The sequence below is a fragment of the Ustilaginoidea virens genome, chromosome 1 (genome assembly GCF_000687475.1).
Source record: "Ustilaginoidea virens chromosome 1, complete sequence".
NCBI lineage: Eukaryota > Fungi > Ascomycota > Sordariomycetes > Hypocreales > Clavicipitaceae > Ustilaginoidea > Ustilaginoidea virens.
In genome coordinates this window covers 5,703,460-5,725,128 of record NC_057316.1, presented here as the reverse complement: position 1 = coordinate 5,725,128, position 21,669 = coordinate 5,703,460, and the positions used below count along the sequence as shown (strand labels likewise).

The window sequence follows — 21,669 nt, the reverse complement described above, 5'->3', positions numbered from 1 at the left end:
TGGCTCCCTACAATAATTTTTTTCGTTGCAGCGCGACCCAAACATACCTCGCATTTTGGTACATCACAAATATCGGCACCCAGCTCCATCCCTCACGCCAACACACACAAACTCATCCTCCTTTTTCTTGATTTGATTCATGGTTCTGCTTTCCTTTTGGTCCTCGTCTTGGACGGCGCAGGAGTCCCTTCAAAGCTTCTTGACAATCTCGGCCCACTTGTCGGTGGAGAAAGACTTGGGGCGCTCAATAGGGGCACCGACGGCGCGGTCGATGATCAGTTGAGGAAGCACACCAATGGCACGGGAAACGCCAAAGAGCACCGTGTAGTAGCTAGCCTGGGTAAGGCCGTAGTGCTGGAGGAGGACGCCCGAGTGGGCATCGACGTTGGGGTAAGGGTTCTTGGTCTTGCCGTGTTCGGTCAAAACACCGGGGGCAATCTTGTAGACTTGGCTGACGAGCTTGAACATGGGATCCTCGGGCATTTTGGCTGCATGGGAAACATTAGCAGTCAAGCTTTGGCACTGGTAGGATTATGCTTCCGAGTACATACCAAGACCAAACTCGCGCTGGGCCATGTACCGCGGGTCTGTCTTGCGGAGAACGGCGTGGCCGTAGCCGGGAACGACACGGCCAGCATTGAGAGTGGACCACAGGTAATCCTTGATGTTCTTGTCGGAGAGATCGTCGCCGACAACCTTCTTCATCTCGGTCAGCCAATTGAGAACCTCCTGGTTGGCCAGGCCGTGCAGAGGACCCGCGAGACCGTTGAGGCCAGCCGCCAGAGAGAGGAATGGAGAGCTGAGGGCAGAGCCGACAAGGTGCGTGGTGTGGGCAGAGACGTTGCCACCCTCGTGGTCGGTGTGGATCGTCAGGTAGAGGCGGAGCAGCTCAATGAAGTCCTTGTTGTCGCCGAACCCAAGCTGGTTGGCAAAGTTGAAGGAATAGTCCTTGTCCTTTTGGATGGGCGCCACCTTGCCTCCCTTGAAAACGTTCTGGTAGATGCGTGCGGCAATGTTGGGCAGCTTGGCAATGAGATCCATGGAGTCCTCAAAGGTGTAGCCCCAGTAGTCCTTTTTGTTGACGCCCTTGGCATAAGCCTTGGCGAAGGAAGAGGTGTGCTCGAGAGCGGTGACGGCCAGGGAAAACTGAGCCATGGGATGAAGATCGGTAGGGCAGTGGTCGATGAGCTCCTCGACGAACTTGGGTATGTCGGAACGGGCAGCCCACTCAGCGGACAGGTCGCGGACCTGCTGTTCGGTAGGAACCTCGCCAGTCAGGAGAAGCCAGAAGAGACCTGCAAGTTTCCGGTCAGCGGAAAGGTGTCGAATCCGTAGACAGCCATCATCATCATACCTTCTGGAAGGGGCTCTTTGCCACCCGGCGCCTTGGGAAGAAGCTCCTGGCACTCAGGAATGGTCTTGCCTCGGAATCGGATACCCTCCTCGGCGTCCAGGACGGAGCCCTCCCAAACGAGGGCCTTGATGCCGCGAGCGCCGCCATAGACCTGGTCGAGAGTAACCTTGTCGACGACCTTGGAACCATGCTCCCTAGGTGGAGGGTTTCTGGTTAGCCGCCCGTTGTCGGGAGATGGAAACGCTTCCAGCTCGATTGCATCTGCAAGAGCTCATGGAACTGCGAGGCGAGGCGAGGCGAGGGGGATGCCAACGTCGCCGGCATATTCGGTGCTTACTTTCGGAGGCTCTTGATCTGCTCGATTTTTTCTGGGAGAAGCTCAGCGAAGCGCTCCTTGAGTGTCTGGATGATTCCAAGCATGTCAGTCCAGTCCAGTCCAGTCCAGTCCAGTCCAGTCCGGCTGGTCCAGCTTTCTTCGAGCCATCATGGAGTACGAGGCTTACTTGGGACTTTGCAGAGTAGTAGCGAGCAGCGGTATAGGCTGCGGTCCGGCCATTGAAGGCTTGGGGCTTGAGCGAGGCCCGGAGCGCAGAGTTACTGAGGCGGGTAACGGAAGCCATGGCACGACTGATGTGGATGACGGGTGAGAAAACGCAGAGAAGGGACAGGTGATTTAAGGGGACAGAAAGGGGGGGTGAAAGATTCTCAATTCGGGTCAGCTGGATAGGAAAAAGAGCGCAGCAGTGGGCACTTGGCGTGTGGAGGATGGATAGATCTTTTCCTGCTCCCCGGGTTATGTCAATATAATGCTCAGAGTACAGAGTACTAGCCAGTTAGTACGTAGGAAGGGGGAAAAAAAAAGTTTTGTTTGGAGCATGGGCTGGCGATCCTCGGACCTTGAGACTGTGGGCCCTTTCTTGCCTGAATACATACATACATGTAGGGAACGGCGGCCAGCCAATGCTGAGGCTGCAGGCGGCCCTGCCCTGCCCTGCCCTGCCCTGCCTCTCAGAGCCCAGCATCAGCATCTGGAGAACATCAATTAATGGGGCTGGGCCTTCCAGCGGTCCGTTAGCGCTCCCGTCACCACCAGACAGACCAGGACATGCTGGCACGCTTAGCTAATGCAGACAACCTGCCAGGCATCAATCTGGTCTGGTCTTTTGAAATTACGACATGGCTGGGGATGCATCTTCCAGACAGCAGCGTTCGCCCCAACAGCTCTGAAGCTCTGGTCAACTCAATGTTTCCAAATTCCGGCACACCACGCTTATCTCTACCGGTTCAGGCGTCAACTGTGCGAAGTACCGAGTACTGCTCATGCGTGTTTTGCATTCATGTCCAGTCTGGTGGTTTAGTTGCCGTTGAAATGCTCAACGGTCATGGTTCCCAGCAAAAAAAAAAAAATAACAAAAAAAAACCCCCCGCCTGCTCAGAGCGCCCAATTCACTGCGCGCGAGGCAACTTACTGCAGTGTCTGTGTTTGGTGGGCTTCAAATGGCGTCGAGTTGAAGACTATGGCGTCAAGAAAAGAAACTCGACGCCTGGCCGATGAAATGCGGTTGTGCTGCAGCAATCTGACCGCCGATTAGTCAGAGCTGGTTGCTCTTCTTTTGTCTTCGACGAGTCGGTAAGGGTACTGAGTCCTGGGTCTTGACTCCTGGGCCGGCTGGATACCCCAGATGAACCCAGGCCTTCTCGCGAGGGTATTCCCGCCGACAGACTTATGGAGGCAGTCGCTCTTGCAAGCTTCCCGTCGACTTGTAATACGTCTGGTTCTTGCGCAGGCTCGAGGTACCTGAACGCATGCAGCCATGTAGAAAAGTTGGAGAGGCACTGCAGAAGATACAGGGAGAAGCTCGACCAAAAGAAGTAAAGTTACGAGCTCCAGGCTCCAGGCTCCAGGCTCCAGGCTCCAGGCTCCAGGCTCTACAAGGTTAAATTACAAGCCTCGAGCCCATGATGTATACAGATTTGCAATGTTTCAATGTCACGACTTTAAAAACCACAGGCTCATGGCGATCAGTGGCCACGCCACGGAATGGAAGGTATGAAGTATGTAGAAACAACATTGCAGAGCGAGGCGCAAGGGTTGGCGCACGAAACAGTGCTACCCGGTAGCCAGTACGTACCAGGTACCTAGGTACCTACCTAAGGTTAGGAGGTAGGTGCCTACCAGACCACCTAAGGAGGCAGGAGGTACCCGAAGTAGTCTGGTTGCCGTATTTTCCTTGCTGGCAGCTTGAGGCTTTCCAATTCCGATGACTGCAGAGCTCAGTGTACCGCGAAAACATGTGCTGTCAGCCAAACTCAGATGCTGCCGCGTTTTGCCCCGGACTTTTTGTCTTTGCTTTTTCCGGAACGGCTTCTGTCATGGTATGGTGGTGTAGCCAGCTTTGTGAGCATGTAGTACCAGGTACGTAAGCCCACGGAGTGTATTTGCCGTATTTGCCTGGATTCTTATTGACAGGACCTGCTGGAGGGAACCAGACGCCTTGATCAACTGTGCAAAGCTTGACGCACCTGCCCGAGTGGTCCGCTGGCCTGCGCATTGGCCGTCAGGTCACGTTTTTCCTGTTCGCTTCTGCCCAGTGCCACAGTGCCACTGTCCGCCGGCCCACTTTAAGGCCGCCCACTGCCCCATTGACTCCGACCTTGTGCTTGGACTAAAATTTTCCTCACCCTTCCTCCTTTCCTCCTTCATCTTCATCATCCACATCACGCATTCGTTTGATTTCCATCCACACGATCCAGATACCATCGTCGGACACTCGCCAAGATTTAGGATTCTGTCATCATCAACCCTTCCCTCTATTGCACTCTTCCCTAGGCGCCCTATTCTAAACCGCTGCGCCAGCCTCCTTGCTCCAACCACGCCGGACTTGACCATCTTCCTAGCGAAAAGACAATTCTCTGTCGCATAAACTAGCTCTCTGTGACTTGATCGCTCTATCTTTGTCGCGACAGTAGAAGACGATTCTTACAGCTGTGACGTAACGTGCTTTTAGACACGTGGCCGGCGTCGCATATCCTCAAGCTTCCTAGACTCTGTGGCACACGTACAAAAAGGGGAGAGAGAGAGAGAGAGAGAGAGAGAGGGACAGAAAGAAGAAGAAAAAGAAGAAGAATAAGAAGCAAAACGACGCCTTAGCTCTCTACTCTTTCGAGCCTCGTAATCTCATCGGTATTGGTACTAGCATCTCTTCTTTCGCAGTTGGTGAGGAGGAGACATCTAGGAATTCTACGTCGAGTATTAGAGACCCGCGTCCTTCTGTTGAGATTCGTCAGCATCAGGAAGGTGGACTAAGCCGAGGCGGTCATCTACCCCATCGCAGCAGTCCCACGCTACCTCGCCGGAAGAACATACTGGTCCTGGAGTCCTGCTTTTCAGCCCCATCTACAGATATGATGATGGCCGGCGCGGTAACGGACTTGGAAGCTGGTCTTCAGGCCATGCTGAATCTTAAGCCGCCTGGTGTGTCCGGATCTCGTATCACTAGTCTAACGTCGCTTTGCGTCTCCAACATACAGGTAACCAAGTCTCCATCCCTCGTTTCGGCCAGCTCCGCTGGTCACCCACTTCAAGAAGCACCCCATTGGAATACTAACGCGTGGCGAAAATGAAAACAGTCTGAATCCGTACTCATTCAGAAGATCTATACACATTTCAAAAAAGCTCCTGGAACACACAAGTTGGGGGTTCTCTACGTAGTAGATTCTGTAACCCGAAAATGGCTCGAGCAAGCAAAAGCCCAAGGACAAACAGTAAACAGTTCTGCCCCGGATGGGACATATGCCGCCGGAGTACATCGAGTGACGGAACTAATGCCCGTGCTAATGAATGATATCCTCCAAACCGCCCCTGAAGAACAAAAGGTACGCAAACTTTGACATGTTTCAGGAAATCACAAGCATCCTGTGCCCCTTGAATGTCCAGTGTGATCTGCCACGGTGGCTTTCTTGAGAGCAAGCTTTTTTTTTCTTTTTCTTTTTTTCTTCTTCTTCGAATTTTTCGAATTTTTCGAACCATTAGACACAAAAAAAACGTCCAGTTCCCCGAAGCCATTGTATATGCCCAGCATGTGCAGTGTGGGTTGATCACGGTCTGAAATCTCAAACTCGGTTACATATTTGCAAAGCCAAATCTGCCATGGGATACAATGGTCATTCGGGGCAAATCGCCGCCTGCACCCTCTTTATCTCAATACAACTTTCTCATCTCACCTCTTGAACAACGCAGTAGCTTACCATACTCTCAACTTGTAGGAGAAGATTAAGAAGCTCCTAGACATCTGGGAGAAGGGCCAGACCTTTCCTGCGCACATGATTGAATCATTCAAGCAGAAGTTGACTGCACCATTAGTACCGAGTAGGTTGTATCCTGTTGACATCAGCAAACTGTTACACTTTTGAGCCATTGTCCGATCTTAGAGAGCGCCTGCCTTGGTGGACTTGAGGTGCGGGTTTTCGGCCGGAATCTTGATCCTAACCAGTTGTGTCACGCAGAAGCATCAACAACTCCCCCGGGCAGCCCGCCCGCATCCGCTCTGGCTGCATTGCAAGGCCAGCCTCCAGCTTCTGGCGCTCCTGTCCCCCCTAATGGGTCTTCGATCCTGGAGGCTCTTGCAAACATTGCTAGACAAAACACATCAGCTCCTGTGGCTACGGCAGGTAACCCAAACCTACCTGCTCCTGCGCCTTCGTATGGTATGCCCGCTGCAGGCCGCCTACCGCCTCCAGTTGCTTCATCGACGATTCCGGTATCTCAGCAGCAGACTCACCCATCATATCCTCCGGCCACACAACCCGTAAACATGTCGTCTCTGCCCTTCTCAATTCCCCAGATGCCAGGACATGGTGGTGGTGCTGGTGCTGGTGCTCAAGCTACCCCCTTGCCTAACAACCAGAGTAACCCTGCAATTCCATACAATATGGCAAACTCGACCGCTCCTACTGGTGGAGCAGCCTTAGACTCAAGCGTTCAACAGCAGATCCTGTTGATCAAGGCTCTCGCCGATCAAGGTGTACCGTTCGACAAGATTCCTGCTTTGATCCAGAGTATGACAGCCAACAACACCAACAATACTGCCCCCGCCAATGGTGCCCCCTCAGCATTCCAGCCACCTATTCCAGCAGCCCAGGGTACATTTTCCACCGCAGGTCAACAGCCTTGGGGTCCTCCTGCTCCTGTATCCGGTGACGGGCGTGACAGAGCTTACCAGGATGGAGTCAGGTCGCCTAGGTATCACGGCCGATCCAGATCACGGTCACCGGATCGCGGATGGGGAGGGTCGCGTGACTCACCACGTGGCGGACGAGAAAGACCTGGCCATGGTCGCAACTCTCCGCTCAACGGTCGCCATGATGATCATGATCGCAATGGCCGTGGCGGTAACGAGTATCGGCAACGCAGTCCTCCTGGTCGTCGAGGCAGAAGTCCTACACCAGACAACAGCAACAGCAACAATCTTCCGCGTATTGAAAGATGGCTTGAGTATGATCCTAGCCTGCCGGCAGGTCATATCAAAGTTTTTAGCCGTACGCTGTTCGTAGGAGGTGTGACGTGAGTGTCTTCTCTTCTACCTGTTACCCTGATGCTCCTCAAGGCAGAGCACAAAAAAAAAAAGGAAGTTTGGGGCAGTATTTTTTTTTTTATTTTCTAACCATGCTTGATGTGTAGATGCTCCGAGGCCGAGCTGCGAAGAATATTCAGCCGGTACGGCACTGTCCAGACGTGCATTGTCAACAAGGATAAGCGTCATGCATTCGTCAAGATGCTGACCAGAAAAGACGCGGTTGCTGCCAAGGAGAATATGGAGGATAATAGGAGCATCGACCTCCCACTAAGAGTACGTGTGATGAAGTGCACAAGCCAACGGCAAGCTGCCACGACCTTTTTGCTGACAATTTTTTGTTTTTCTGCAGACTCGCTGGGGCGTCGGTTTCGGGCCTCGAGATTGTAGCGACTATGCCACGGGTGTCAGTGTCATACCGATTCACAAGCTCACCGAGGCTGATCGCAAATGGATCCTGACCGCTCCATATGGTGGAAGTGGTGGAAGTGCGATTGAAACTGGTCTCTCTGTGGAAGAGCCCGACATTGAGATTGGAGCTGGTGTCTCGTCCAAAGCCATCAGCCGCCGCATGCAAACAGACAAGGGGGGCAGCAACGGACCCAAGTCGACCCGAAACAGAGAGGAAGACCCGGGCAGAAATCGTCGGGGTCGAGACGGGGCGGTAGCTCGGCGAGGTGGTGGTGACCGCGGCAGCAACGGCACTCAATCCTCCATGGCGTCTGGCTTCCCATTCGGCATCGGAACCTTGCCCAACGGAATGCCCAACTTCCCGGCCGGCTTCTCCTTCCCCGATCCTAGTGCTAGTCATTGACGCTGATGCGTTGTATGCGATGTGTTGTTGACGGAGTGACGGACGGGGAGGGACAAGAGGAGAGGCACCGATACCCCTGTGGATTTGACTATTCTTTTTTCTGTTTCTTTTTGCACCTTTTTTCCCTCTCTTTCTTTGCTTGTTTTCCCTTCCACCCCCCCTTTTTTTTTCCCCCTGTCGATTGTCGATGGCAAGAATAGGTTGGCAACTTCGGACTGCTGGCCTATGAGGAGTGCGGCGTTTAACCTTGACGGGGTAGTCACGACTACAGGTGAGAGGCTATGGATTTCCCGAACGAGGATCTCGGCTTTTCTGTCGGCTTTTCTGTCGACTCGGGGGTGATGAGGGCAATGGAGGCATGGTGACATGGCATGGCATGGCATGGCGTATCGTATCGTATCGTATCATCATATCGTATCGTGTCGCATCGTCTCGGTCGGGCTTCATCGCCTTGTCGCGCGCTTCCGGGCTTACTCTGGGCAGACTGGCAATGACAAATGTTGATGTCACGTCTCTTGTCCGTGTCTTCTCGGACCAAGTTGGTGAGTATGGCTACGAGCGGTAGTAATATGGCCATTCTTATTTCCTGCAGACGACATGTCCCTCAGGTGACTCGGGGGTGAAACAGACTTCGATTCAAGCAGCCATTGGCCAGCGAGCCCGGCGCTGCATTCCTCTAGCGAAACTCTCGTTGGCCATTAGGGCCCAGGGCCGCCTTTCGCATCCCTCGTGGCGGACAAGGCCACCATTCAGACACGTAGCCTTTTTGGCGAAAAAAAAAAGGGGGCCGCTGCAAACAGATCGATCGCCCAGGGCCATTGTTCTTTATTACAAAGGAGCTGCTCCCCCAGGTGTTTATTTTGTTTTTTGTTTTTATTTTTATCTATTTTTTTTTTTTTTTTTTTTTTTTTTTTTGCAAGTGATAGCTGCGAATTCCTCTCAAATGCTTCAAATACCTTACCTACCTACCTAGGTACCTAGGCTCGGTGGCGGGCCGCACATCTACCATGAGTGGACTGGCCCTCGGCAGCCACGGAACAATCCACGTACTCGGTAGTATTGGTGATGATGCTGCTGCGTCCCGTGTCCCGTGCGGCCCTATCATCTGATCAAAATGTATCGCTTTGCCCGTAATTGCCCCGGCGCCTTTGGGATGAATGCACGCACCGGAGCGGCGCGGCGTCTTTGTTGCTATTGAATGTTCCGACCGGACCACCCGTGTCTGGCTGTGTACTGCGCAGCCAGCCAAGCGACACCAGCGGCACCAAAGACACCAGGACACGCACGTAGACGGATGGGCCGGAGTACCTACGACCTACGCCCTACGCCCTACGCCCTACGTCGGCGGAACAAAACAAAGTGACGCGCTTGCACGCCCGGGACGGACGACGGGATTTTCAGCGCCAGCTACGGCGGGCCGCGCTGCATGGGGAAAAAAAAAAAAGAAATAATAGAAGAGGGCCGCAGCGGCCGAAACATGCCGTCCGTCAGACGTCCTGGGGCAACAGCCGCCGGCCAGCCAGGCTGGAATAGCGCGCCGAATGCTGCTTTATCGGTTATTTTTTTCTTGGTTTTTTTTTCCTTCCCCGCAAAGACGAGGGAAGGAATGCCTTGTTGGATTTCGTTTCCGCGCCAATGGCCTTGGCCATGGCTGACGGTGGATGGGGTGGTGGCGCGTCGAATTCTTGGCGCCGTTGTGGAAGGAAGGAGCATCTGCGTCTGCTTCATGCAGGCAAAGAGAACCTAGGTACATGTACGGAGTACCTCAATAGTAGCACGCACACGGAAGGAACCCCCACAGCTCACCTGTTTCTTGCTCTTTCTTTTCCATCTCCTTTTTCACTTTCTTTTACTTTTCCTTTTCTCTCTTTTTTTTTTCTTTCTCTTGTTTTTTTTTTTTTTTTTTTTTAGCTGGCCTTTTGAGAAAAGGCATGAGCTAAAGTCTAATGCCTCCTGGGATTCGTGTACGCGTAATGTTTTCTTCAATCCGTCCAACTCCTGCTGACCTACCTATGTAGCGTTTGGGTTGGTTGATGCGTGAACCCACCGAGTTCCTAAATACTAGCTCCGGCACACTTTGAGATGGCCCTTGTCTACTGCAGCACGCACTAAACCGGCAAAGAAAGGACCACCAAGCCCCAAAGAAACCCGAGCAAGCAGCAGAAAACCAAGCAAGAGCTCAACGAACGGCCGAGTGCCGAAACTCCGTCCGTTTTCTCCCGGTCGGTCTGTTTTTTTTCCTTGCTTTCCTACGGTGGGCCGGCGTTGCCCGGTCGGACCGGACTCTTTTTTTTTTTTTTTTTTTCTTTTTTTTTCCCCGCCAAGCCGCCGTTGCCATTGTACCATCTTGCAGCCGCCAAGCCGCCGAGGCAGGTGCGCACGTTGACGTTGACGCTGGTGGTCGGCCATTTCCGCCCGCCAGGGTTTCTGGTCCCTGGTCCCTGGTCCCTGGTCCCTGACGCGCCTCAGCTGGATTCGGGACCGCCGACCGCCGCTTACCCCGAGTTTTCCCCAGGCGCAATTCTTGCAACTGTTGGTATAAACTCGGGGTACCCAGTTATACGTAGGGTCGCGCGCGTGGTATCAAGTACCGTGAGGTCACCGGTCAAAGGTATGATTACTTCTTTGATTATGACTGACTAACTAAGAGGAAAGAAAGGAAGCAAAAGAGTAATTACACGATGTGGCCTTTTTGTGCGTGCCGTAGTCACGTGCATCGGCGCAGTCGGGCCGGGCTGCCCGCGTGCCCTACCGGGCTCAGGGGTAAAGGGGCAAAAGGGGCCAAAGTGGCCACATCGTGCGCATCGGGTGTGCGCGGCACATCCGTCGCAATATGCCCAATTAGGCACCTTGCGACAGCGATTCCGACAGCAACGGCTGCAGTCTGGAGGGTGCCGCTGGGCCGTTGTTGTCCATGTCGCCGACTCGCCGTTGTCGGCCTGGCAACGGCGACTGCAACGGCAGCGGCAACGGCAACGGCGGCAGGCAGCAAGACGCCAAGAAAAAAAAAAAAAAAACCCTGGGCCCGAAGCAGAGCGCGATTCAGGTGCGCGCAAAAGGATCGTCCCCTGCAGGGGTGGGACCTTTACCATGACCGATAACCGGATGCAGCGCGAAGCCGCGAAGAAAATGGAGAAAAAAAAGCCGCATCTTGCATGGAACTAGGGAACAAAACAGGATGCAATCTCCACAGCGGAAGCCAGACAAAAAAAACAAAAAAAAAAAAAAAGAAGAGAAGACGAGAAGAAGAAGAAAAGAACTCGTCGGAGCGCCATCCCCCCGCTGCCCCTCCCCCCCCCTCCCCCATCGGGTACGCAGGCACACGACGTTGGCTCACGGGATTTTTGCACCCGGCTCCCGTTGCCGACACCCAGCGTTGCTTCCTTTCTTCTTCTTTCATGGCCCTGGCCTGGGACAAGAATGCAAGGTCGGTTTGGCGAGCGTGTCGAGCTGCCTGCCTGCCTGCCCGCCTGCCTGGGCAACTGGGCCAGCAGCCCGCGGGCGGCGACGCCGACCTGGACAAGGGTCACGTCAAGCCCAGAGCTTGGCAGTTTCTTTTCTTTTCTTTCCTTCTCCGTTTTCTTTTGCGTGTTTTTTTTTTTTGGGTAAAATGAAACATCCCCCCCCCCACCTGGTCGTCTAGTTGGGCAACGCCGATCCATGACCGAATCGAAGACGCCTGGCAATGAAGCAGCCGCGCGTTGGGGATACGAGGCCCAATTGGCTCCTCTGGAAGATACCGGGCCTGCGGCACGCAAAAAAACAAAAGACCAGGACAACAACACGGGCGGTCTGGACAAAGGTGTTGATGAATCCCATCCATATGACGTAGCAGAAGCTGGGGGAGGCAGGCAGGCAGGCATTCCTTGGAGACTGTCTGGTCGCTGCCGGCGGCCGTACGCAGCCGAGCACTCACCGACTGGCACCGGCTTCCCCGTGGCAACGAACAAGACTACATTGAAGCCAGTAGTGTGGTACCGGGGCTGTTTTGGTCCTCGTTGGCGGTGATCCACACGACGGTGTGGCAAAAGTGCAAGTCGCCCTCTATCTCGAGGGCTGAACAGAAGATGCAGGAGCAAGCCCGCCAGTGGGCTGGGTGCTGTGATGACTGCCAACTACCATTGCGGGCCGATGCAACACAAGCAAAACATAACAATTCACCAAAAATATGAAGAAAAGAAAAGAAAAAAAAGAAAGAGAAAATACCGGGGTGCGATGCCCAATGCCGTAAAAACCGTACTCGCTAGCTCCGTATCAACTGCTCCGTACGGGAACTACGGACTAGATGGCAGAGCCTGGTGCCGAAAGGCCGATGGTGGAGAACAAAGAGCGGGCAGGTCAAAGGGGGGGGGGTGGGGTGTGCGCCGCGCAGTGCGCTCTGCGAACGAAACAGAGAGAGAGAGGAGAGGGGAAGGAGCGAGCTAGAGAGCAGGGAGCTCACCAGGCCAAGGCACGTCACATCATCCATCATTCGACTCGTCGCCCTGCACAGTGTTCCGCACGGTGCTCCAGGGACCCAGGACTTTCCGAATTCCCGCGCTGATCGGCGCCGGGGGCGGGGAGGGGGAAGGAGCATCCCGTCTGGTCAACGCACGGTCGGGTGTTGTTTATTTACGTAGGATTGATTCTTTCTACTCTGTCATGGTTGATGGTTGATTGCCCGAGTGGATGGATGGATGGTTGGCTTCCTATTGCGGCCGCCCCCAGCGGCAACAGCGCAACAGCGCAACAGAGCAACAGCGCACCGACCGACAGCGCAACGACCGACAGCGCAAAGAGCAACCAGCCAAGCCAGCCTTGGCCTTGCCCGCAAACGTTTCCGCAACCCAGGAGAAGCTGAGACAATGGCCGGCCACATTGGCGCCGGCATTGCCCAGGACTGGCATCAGAAAAGTGGGCAAGGGAAATGCGGTCAGAATGACAGCATCGTTTTTGGCTCGACTTCAGCGCAGGCCAAGCCGCCTGGCTGATGGCTCCAGTTCAACCGGCACCCAGCGCAAGTCATCCCACATCCTTCGGACCGTTGATGGCTCGGGAGGAGCAGCAGCGCGGAACGTTTTACCATGATGCCACCGGTGCTGACGTTGCGCGAGATTTGCGGTGGAACTTGCGCAGAGGGCCGAGGGCGCAGAGGGCTGCTCCTGCGCAATCAATCCAGTCAGTCCCTCGCAGAGTTACGGATAGCGCCTGTCCAGACTCTGGACTCTGGACTCTGGCCTCTGGTGTCATTCACGTAGGACGCGCAGTCATCGGGCGTTGCCACGACCCCCTGATTTACCGTCCGAATGCGAGCCTGGCTGGCTGGCTGGCTGGCTGGCTGGCTCTACCGACCGATTCGCTGCACACAAGTCCGGCTGCTTTTTTCAGGAGGAAACCCGCGTGCGTCACTCTGGAATCGGTTCAGCGTCAGCTGAGCTGAGCTGAGCTGAGCTGAGCTGAGCTGCCCGAGACGTCTCTTGTCGCGCACATGGGAGCTTGAGGCTCTTGCGGGTGCCAGCCAGGCTGACGCCCAACCCGACCGAAGCGGAGGTTCTGGGGTCCCGAGACCCATCACGGCCTTGGGTTTTATTTTCAGGGTCGCAGCTTGGAAGATGCAGCTGGAAGAGACGGAAGAAGGGCTAACTCGAAGGTACCATGTCGAGACAACTCTGTGCTCAAGACTTGCCTCCTGATGGACATGATATGGATATGGATATGGATATGGATATGGATATGGGCATGGGCAGCGGCAGCGGCAGCGGCAGCGGCAGTGGCACACTTTTAGGTTCCGTGCATGAACTTACGGGTTCCAAAGGACACAAGAACTCTGTCCGCTGGGGACGGCATCGCATTCTCGACATGACACTGCGGAGTACGGAGTACAAGGCGTCTCGTCTCGCAGCAGGTTCCAGGTACCTACGGATACTGTAGTTGAATATTGCCCAAAAGGGCGGGTGATGAAACACGCAAAGGGTGGCCGGATTGTTTTATCTATCGCCTGTTGCCCACTACAGTACGGAGTACATCATGCACCGCAACTGGGAGGTGGACGGGCCGGGGGGAGATGTTCAAGGAGAGAGTCAGCAAGGAGGTTTGTTTCGCCTTTATCCGCGTCCCCCCGCCCAACCCAGACGCATGACGAATTCAAGTTGACGGGCCGGGAAAGAACGGAGCGCAGCTCAACTGCGGCGACGTCGCGTCGCAGGGACAGCTGGTGTTTTCCGGCTGAGGGCTTTATAGTGACGGTGGATTGGCGGCACTGGATGCTGCGACGCTGGATGGAAATGAGGTGGTGGGCATCAGGAAGGATGACGGCAAAACTGCGGTTCCCGTTTTGACTGCGATGCCTGTATTAACCGCGATGCCTGTATTATCTGCGGTTCCCGTTTTGACTGCGACGCCTGTTTCGACTGCGATGCCCCGTTTGACCCGTCGTGCCTTCCTGCCGCCGTGTCTGGTACGGCAAGCGCGGTACTTCACTGGCAACGGCAAGTCCGGACAGCCGCAGGAGACGCCATCTACCGTCAATGGAAAGCGAACTCCCGTGTCGGTTCCTACATAGTTCCTTGGTCACGCATCGGTGCCGGCGCATCCAATGCATGGAACGACGGGCGGAAGCTCGCGGCATGCAGGGAAACTGCTAGAGTCTGGTGGTCAACAAGTCGACGCCGTATTTTACCATCCTCCCCCACCGCCGACTCCCACGGGTCGGGTACGAGGAAAAGCCGCCGCCAAGGGGGAGCGCGCGTCGCACGCCAAGCCCTCTTCTCTTTTTTTTTTTTTTTTTTTTTTGTTTGTTTTGTGTGTGTGTGTGTGTGTGTTTTGTGTTTGGTGCTACGGTCAGCGGCTGTTGCAGGCACATACGCACTGTGCGCTCCGCAGCTGATGGGTGTTCCTGGGGAGGTCTGGTTAGCACGCCGGAGTACAAGTACGGTGTCATAGGCTCCAGGCAGCGCAGCACAGCACAACCCGACTGGGCGGCAACATGTAAGCGAAGGCGATGATGAGAGGGGCCTGGGCTGCGCGCGTCAATCACATCACGGCCCTCATTTACTGCGCGATTTTCTTCCCTTTTCTGTCACTCTTCTCTCTCTTTTCTATAGTTACGTATTTATTGGGTTCTTTTGCCCTTTGCCCTTTGCCGTTTCTGCCGTTTCTGCCGTTTCTGCCGTTTTTGCCGTTTTTGCCGTTTTTGCCGTTTCCGCCGTTTCTGGTGGCGGGTTGAATCGGCGTCTACCGGGTGCGACTGGAATACTTCATGTTGGATGATGGATGCCGCTGGGAGCGGAAGATGGTGCTGGTGCTGCCTGCTTGTCCCAGATCAGAGCTGACCCCCGGGAAGGCGGCTAGGTCACAGAGGTCACAGCAAGGTCGGAGCTTCCCCGGAGGAATAGTAGATGCAAGCTATCAATACCAACACAGGGTTGCAATGGCGAGTGGAAATTGGAGCATCCGCGCGCATAGCTTGGAGCAGCACGCTAGGACGGAGTTTTTTCTGTCCAAGACGTGTGGACTAATCCCCAATCCCCAATCCTCAATCCCCAATCCCCAATCCCCAATCCCCAATCCCCAATCCCCAGTCCCCAGTCCCCAGTCCCCAGTCCCCAATCCCCGTGGGACTGGAAGGCTAAAGATGAGAGATTGGCTGGTGCTTGGCCCTTTTCATTCCCCTGGTGCGTCCCCCCCCGGGGGTCTTAGGTAGGTAGGTACTTAGGTGCAGGTACCTAAGTTATGGCAGATGCCAGGGTACATAGGATCTGGCATCCATGGCCACCGCGGCCGCGACCATTGGTTGACCGGCGCTTCCATCCCCGCACTGTGGGCTACGTGCAAGCACTACTGCCCGTCATAGTGCGAAGTGCAAAGTGCAAAGTGCAAAGTGCGGAATGACTCGGACTTTTCCCCCAGCAGACGGCCGGCCATGCGCAAACGAGACCGGCATTTGATGATGCAAAGCAATATGCGCAACGCAACATAACGACGCTTCGGAATTCTAGGCAGCTGTGCCCCGTACCCGCACGCACTGGACCCGGGGGAGGGGGAGGAGGGGGATGGATGCCTGACATTCCGCTGACGTATCTGCCGCGGAAGGCTGCGACTAGCGACTCATGATGTAGGAGGTCAACGGCAGCCAAGAATGGACGGAGCAAGGCCTAGGCCTGCCGGCCAGTAGTAGCCACGATGCGCTGTCATTGTTTTTTTTCTTTTTTTTTTTCTTTTTTCGTTTTAGGTGCGACGACCCCGTCCTGAGTCCCCCCCCTACCAGTTGGTGGCGCAAACTTGTTGCTAGCGTGTTTCCCACGTCTCTCTTTGTCCGGTGTTTCGTCCCCGGCGTACGGAGCACTGCGGGAAATGGATGAAAACGAGAAACAAGGTGATGAGAAAGAAGAGAGTGTTAAAAAAAAAAAAGAGGAAAAAAAAGAGGAAAAATGAGGGAAAAAAGGAAAAAAAAAGGGGGGGAAGAAATAAGAAGAAGAAGAAGAAGAAAAGAAAAGGCCTCGGGCAGCCAAGTACTGTGGGCAAGTCTTATGCCACCAGACCTTGGGACGGACGTACGGCCTCGGCGGAGAAGGTAGAGACTCGGCTCAAACATGGCGGGCACCCGCTATTAAAACGCGCTGGACCGCGTGGTCCGAGTCAATTCGTACGGTACGGTGTGCACGGCAAGGTGAGTTCAAGTCCTCGGCCCTTCCACCAACCCAAATCTCGGGAGTCCGTACTGCCAAAGGTACTAGCCAGCATGACCTCTTTCTTTCTTTCTTTTTTTTTTTTTTTTGGGAGTGCGTGTGTGTGCGTGTGTGGGCGTGTGTGTGTGTGTGTTTGTTGTGGAGACGGAGCCTATCCACACACCCTCCCATGCCCGTGGGGAAGAGGAAAGAGAGGGGGAAAAAAAATAATCAAATACAAACAAGCTCTCGGTCGGAGTACCTTGGCGACTGGGCTGGTGGCCGTCAAACTAACGAGCCTGGTAGCCCTCAGCGTAAATTTGTATGAGCGACTTTACTGTTGTTTGTTGACGCTGGATGGCCCCAGCCAAGACGGAACTGGAACTGGACGCTGGGCGCTGGGCGCTGGACGCTGGACACTGGGACACACTGCACAGGCACAGGCACAGGCACAGGCACGGGCACGCACCCACCAAACCCAGCAGGACCACCAGACCCGAACAAGCCCCATGCATTGGATGGAGTCTACATGTATGTATGTATGTACCTAATGTGGTCTTCCAAACCGCTTTCGTACGGAGAAGATCGTCGCGGCGGGTTGCTCCATGGAAACCAGAAGTGGGTTCGCTGTTGCTTCTCTTGCCCTCTGCGCCGAAAGGCTAAACACAAACAAAAAAAAAAAGAAAAAAGGAAAAAGAAAAAGGTCGCATGGATTGAAATAAGTCCGCCCACCCTTGCCCCCCCCTTCTCCCCCAAATCCAAAACCATCATTTATTTTGTCCCGGTTCCTCCTTTTTTTTCTTTCCTTCTTTCTTCCCCCCTCTTCTCTCGACACCCACGAATGCGTTACACCAGGTGACCATTACTTCTTCGTGTGGTGCTTCGACACTCACCCTTCCCCTTGTCCCTCTCCCCCCTCTTCCGCTCTCCTCTGGTTCTGGTGTCCATCCACCTCTGGCCGCTTGGGTAGATTTCATTTATTCGTCTCCCAAGGAACGCGCCGACAATTTGACCTGGCCTCGTCAACAACCCTATAGAGATAATATTCTTATCCCCTCAGAAGCCGCCTGAAAAAGATACAAAAGTCAAAAAACCGTCAATCAGCAATATTTGACTCCTCTCAACCCCCCCTCAGTTCCGCACAACCGCCATGGCTGACAAGGTCGGCGCGCCTGCGCTCGACACCAACATCGAGTCGGGCAAGTTTGACGAGAAATCCCGGCAGCAGATCCCGGCTGAGCACGTCCCTAGTAAGAAGGCTGCCGTCGAGGAGGAGGATGACGACGAGGACATTGATGCCCTGATCGAGGACCTCGAGTCCCAGGATGGCCACGATGCCTTTCAGGAGGAGGAAGAGGAGGGCGCGCCTGGTGGTGGTCGTGTCGTTCCCGAGGAGATGCTGCAGACGGACAGCCGCGTCGGTCTGACCGAATCCGAGGTCACTGCACGTCGTCGCAAGTACGGTCTCAACCAGATGAAGGAGGAGAAGGAGAATCTGATTCTCAAGTTCTTTTCCTACTTTATCGGCCCCATCCAGTTTGTCATGGAGGTGAGCTCTCTCTTCTCTCTCTCTCTCTCTCTCTCTCTCTCTCTTTTCTTTTCTTTTTTCTTTTCTTTTTCTTTCTTTTCTGTGGCTCTCTACACGACGGATCCAATGCACGCTTCGTCACACTGCTGCAGTTGATGCAGTAGTGTGTGTACAGCAGATGCACGTTTCGTATTTCCTTGTAGCCTTTTGGCCCCCCCCCCCTTCTCTCTTCTTTTTTTTTGGTCCTTTTCTTTTTGGTGCGAAAAGTCCCCAGGATTTCAGCAGAAAACCCATCACTTGTCTCTGTTTTTTTTTTTTTCCCGCGCTCTTCAGCCGAGCCGTTGCGGGACAGACCCAAAGCCAATGGTCCTATTGTTGTCCTCTTTGCATCCAGCCCAGCGCGGATTACGAGCTCCACACGCAAACATGTGTCCCGACAGCAATTGGCTCTTTCCACTGGCTGGATCCCTGTGGGTACACAGGGGGGGTGTGCGTTTGGCGAGACGTCCAGCCGAGCCATCCGACTCCAAACACGTTCCCGGGGCAATGCTGCGACCATTGGCATGTTGGCTAGCCGCTTACTCCATGTCCATGGGAGCGGCGCCCATCTAGTCCTCTCGCGGACCGGACCAGACCAGAGAGCAGAGGCCCCCTGAGCGTCTCGTGTTCGCAAACGTCAAAGCACCACGAATTCCCCGCAGTTGCCGGACTGAGAAAGGGGGGGGTGTTTCTGGTGCTGGCCCCACTTTGTCTTCCTGCCTGTCCGCCAAGGCTTGATCACGCCGAAGTTCATTTTTTTCCCCCATTACTAGGATTCATTTTTTTTTTTTTGGCCCGCGTCTTGCTACCATGTGCTAACCAAGGTTCCTTTTCCGTTTGCAGGCTGCCGCTGTCCTTGCTGCTGGTCTCGAGGACTGGGTGGATTTCGGTGTCATTTGCGCTCTCCTGCTGCTCAACGCGGGTGTTGGTTTCATTCAGGAGTTCCAGGCCGGTTCCATCGTCGACGAACTGAAAAAGACCCTGGCTCTCAAGGCTGTTGTTCTCCGTGACGGAACCCTCAAGGAGATTGAGGCCCCCGAGGTTGTTCCTGGCGATATTCTGCAGGTCGAGGAAGGCACCATCATCCCCGCCGATGGTCGCATCGTCACCGAGGATGCTTTTCTTCAGGTCGACCAGTCCGCCATCACTGGCGAGTCGCTGGCCGTCGACAAGCACAAGGGCGACAACTGCTACGCTTCTTCCGCTGTCAAGCGTGGCGAGGCCTTTGTGGTTGTCACCGCCACTGGTGACAACACCTTTGTCGGTCGCGCCGCTGCCCTCGTCTCCCAGTCCGCCGGTGGCACCGGTCACTTTACCGAAGTTCTCAACGGCATTGGTACCATTCTGCTGATTCTCGTCATCTTCACCCTGTTGGTTGTCTGGATCTCCTCCTTCTACCGATCCAACCCCATTGTCGACATCCTCAAGTTCACCCTGGCCATTACCATTGTCGGTGTCCCCGTCGGTCTCCCCGCCGTCGTCACCACCACCATGGCTGTCGGTGCTGCCTACCTCGCCAAGAAGCAGGCCATTGTCCAGAAGTTGTCCGCCATTGAGTCCCTTGCCGGTGTCGAGATTCTCTGCTCCGACAAGACGGGCACCCTGACCAAGAACAAGCTCTCCCTCTCCGAGCCCTACACTGTCCAGGGTGTTGACCCCGACGACCTCATGCTCACCGCCTGCTTGGCTGCGTCCCGCAAGAAGAAGGGTATCGATGCCATTGACAAGGCTTTCCTCAAGGCCCTCAAGTACTACCCCCGCGCCAAGTCTGTCCTGTCCAAGTACAAGGTTCTCGAGTTCCACCCCTTCGACCCCGTTTCCAAAAAGGTCCAGGCCGTTGTCGAGTCCCCCCAGGGCGAGCGCATCACCTGCGTCAAGGGTGCCCCTCTTTTCGTCCTGAAGACTGTGGAGGAGGACCACCCCATCCCCGAGGCCGTCGACAAGGCCTACAAGAACTGCGTCGCGGAGTTCGCCACCCGCGGCTTCCGTTCTCTCGGTGTCGCCCGCAAGCGCGGCGAGGGCGCGTGGGAGATTCTCGGCATCATGCCCTGCTCCGACCCTCCTCGTCACGACACTGCCCGCACCATCCACGAGGCCAAGAACTTGGGTCTGTCCATCAAGATGCTGACTGGCGACGCCGTCGGCATCGCCCGCGAGACTTCCCGCCAGCTCGGTCTCGGCACCAACGTCTACAACGCCGAGCGTCTCGGCCTCGGCGGTGGCGGCGACATGCCCGGTTCCGAGGTGTACGATTTCGTCGAGGCCGCCGACGGTTTCGCCGAAGTGTTCCCCCAGCACAAGTACTCGGTCGTCGAGATCCTGCAGCAGCGTGGCTACCTCGTTGCCATGACTGGCGACGGCGTCAACGACGCGCCCTCGTTGAAGAAGGCCGATACCGGCATTGCCGTCGAGGGTGCCTCGGACGCCGCTCGGTCTGCCGCCGACATTGTGTTCCTCGCCCCCGGCCTCGGCGCCATCATTGACGCCCTCAAGACGTCGCGCCAGATCTTCCACCGCATGTACGCCTACGTCGTCTACCGCATCGCCCTGTCCCTGCACATGGAGATTTTCCTGGGTCTCTGGATCGCCATCCTCAACCGCGTCCTCAACCTGCAGCTGGTTGTCTTCATCGCCATCTTTGCCGACATTGCCACGCTGGCCATTGCCTACGACAATGCACCCTTTTCCCAGACGCCCGTCAAGTGGAACCTGCCCAAGCTCTGGGGCATGTCGGTCCTCCTCGGCGTCGTGCTGGCGATTGGCACCTGGATTGCCCTCACCACCATGTTTGCCGGCGGCGAGAACGGTGGTATCGTGCAGAACTTTGGTAAGATGGACGAGGTTCTCTTCCTGGAGATTTCCCTCACCGAGAACTGGCTCATCTTCATCACGCGCGCCAACGGTCCTTTCTGGTCGTCCATTCCCTCGTGGCAGCTGTCTGGTGCCATCCTGGTCGTCGACATCATCGCCACCTTTTTCTGCCTGTTTGGCTGGTTCGTCGGTGGCCAGACGTCCATTGTGGCCGTTGTGCGTATCTGGATCTTCTCGTTTGGCGTCTTTGCCATCATGGGTGGTCTGTACTACTTTATGCAGGGCAGCGCCGGTTTCGACAACCTGATGCACGGCAAGTCGCCCAAGAAGGACCAGAAGCAGCGCTCGCTGGAAGACTTTGGTAAGTTTTGCTGCCCTGCCCACACACTCTACTCTGAACCTTTTTTTTTTTTTTTTTTTTTTTTTTTTTTCCCGATTTTGCAGTTGATGAAACGAACGTGGAACTAACACACTTGGGCAGTTGTCTCTCTGCAGCGTGTCTCGACGCAGCACGAAAAGTCTTCGTAGCGGCCCGCCGGGGGAAGAGGGGGGAAAGAAACAAACAGTCGACGAAAATTATAAAAAAAATTGAAAAAAAAATAAAACAAGGAAGCAGAAACAGAAGCAAAAACACACAAAGTCAGGGCTCTGCTTTACATACCCGCGCGGCCTCGCGCCTGCCCTTTCGCTTTCACCGAGTTGAAGTCTTGTTGCATTGTACGAGTCTTGAGCCTGAGCATCAACGCGCGAACTGGTGTAGATGAGGAGGCTGCTTTAGATTTTTCTTAGAGATACCGTCGTTGAGACACCTAATGAATAAAGTATTGAAAAAAAAGCCCGCTGAGATTTCCAAGATGAATTTGCCATTGCGTACGTTTGTCGCCCTCGACACGCCCTGTACACGC

General features: G+C 55.0%; 5 protein-coding genes across 5 annotated transcripts; 2 read left to right on the top strand and 3 right to left on the bottom strand.

Moving 5' to 3' along the window:
• Positions 1-189: 189 nt before the first annotated feature.
• UV8b_01308 (uncharacterized protein) lies at positions 190-1,974 on the bottom strand (the record flags this gene model as incomplete). The annotated part of the gene is made up of 5 exons (XM_043138806.1): positions 190-488; positions 552-1,295; positions 1,355-1,548; positions 1,692-1,756; positions 1,858-1,974. 5 exons carry the CDS (start codon positions 1,972-1,974, stop codon positions 190-192), a joined length of 1,419 nt encoding a protein of 472 aa, XP_042994740.1.
• A 2,791-nt stretch (positions 1,975-4,765) lies between these two features.
• Positions 4,766-7,741, top strand: UV8b_01307 (uncharacterized protein; the record flags this gene model as incomplete). The annotated part of the gene is made up of 6 exons (XM_043138805.1): positions 4,766-4,885; positions 4,985-5,230; positions 5,621-5,723; positions 5,861-6,917; positions 7,035-7,203; positions 7,280-7,741. The coding sequence occupies 6 exons, from the start codon at positions 4,766-4,768 to the stop codon at positions 7,739-7,741; spliced, it is 2,157 nt and encodes a 718-aa protein (XP_042994739.1).
• A 4,639-nt stretch (positions 7,742-12,380) lies between these two features.
• UV8b_01306 (uncharacterized protein) lies at positions 12,381-12,611 on the bottom strand (the record flags this gene model as incomplete). Its single annotated transcript, XM_043138804.1, has 1 exon — positions 12,381-12,611. One exon carries the CDS (start codon positions 12,609-12,611, stop codon positions 12,381-12,383), a length of 231 nt encoding a protein of 76 aa, XP_042994738.1.
• A 188-nt stretch (positions 12,612-12,799) lies between these two features.
• On the bottom strand, positions 12,800-13,292 carry UV8b_01305 (uncharacterized protein; the record flags this gene model as incomplete). Its single annotated transcript, XM_043138803.1, has 2 exons — positions 12,800-12,882; positions 13,130-13,292. The coding sequence occupies 2 exons, from the start codon at positions 13,290-13,292 to the stop codon at positions 12,800-12,802; spliced, it is 246 nt and encodes an 81-aa protein (XP_042994737.1).
• A 4,244-nt stretch (positions 13,293-17,536) lies between these two features.
• On the top strand, positions 17,537-21,292 carry UV8b_01304 (uncharacterized protein; the record flags this gene model as incomplete). Its single annotated transcript, XM_043138802.1, has 3 exons — positions 17,537-17,935; positions 18,797-21,125; positions 21,246-21,292. 3 exons carry the CDS (start codon positions 17,537-17,539, stop codon positions 21,290-21,292), a joined length of 2,775 nt encoding a protein of 924 aa, XP_042994736.1.
• Positions 21,293-21,669: the final 377 nt, after the last annotated feature.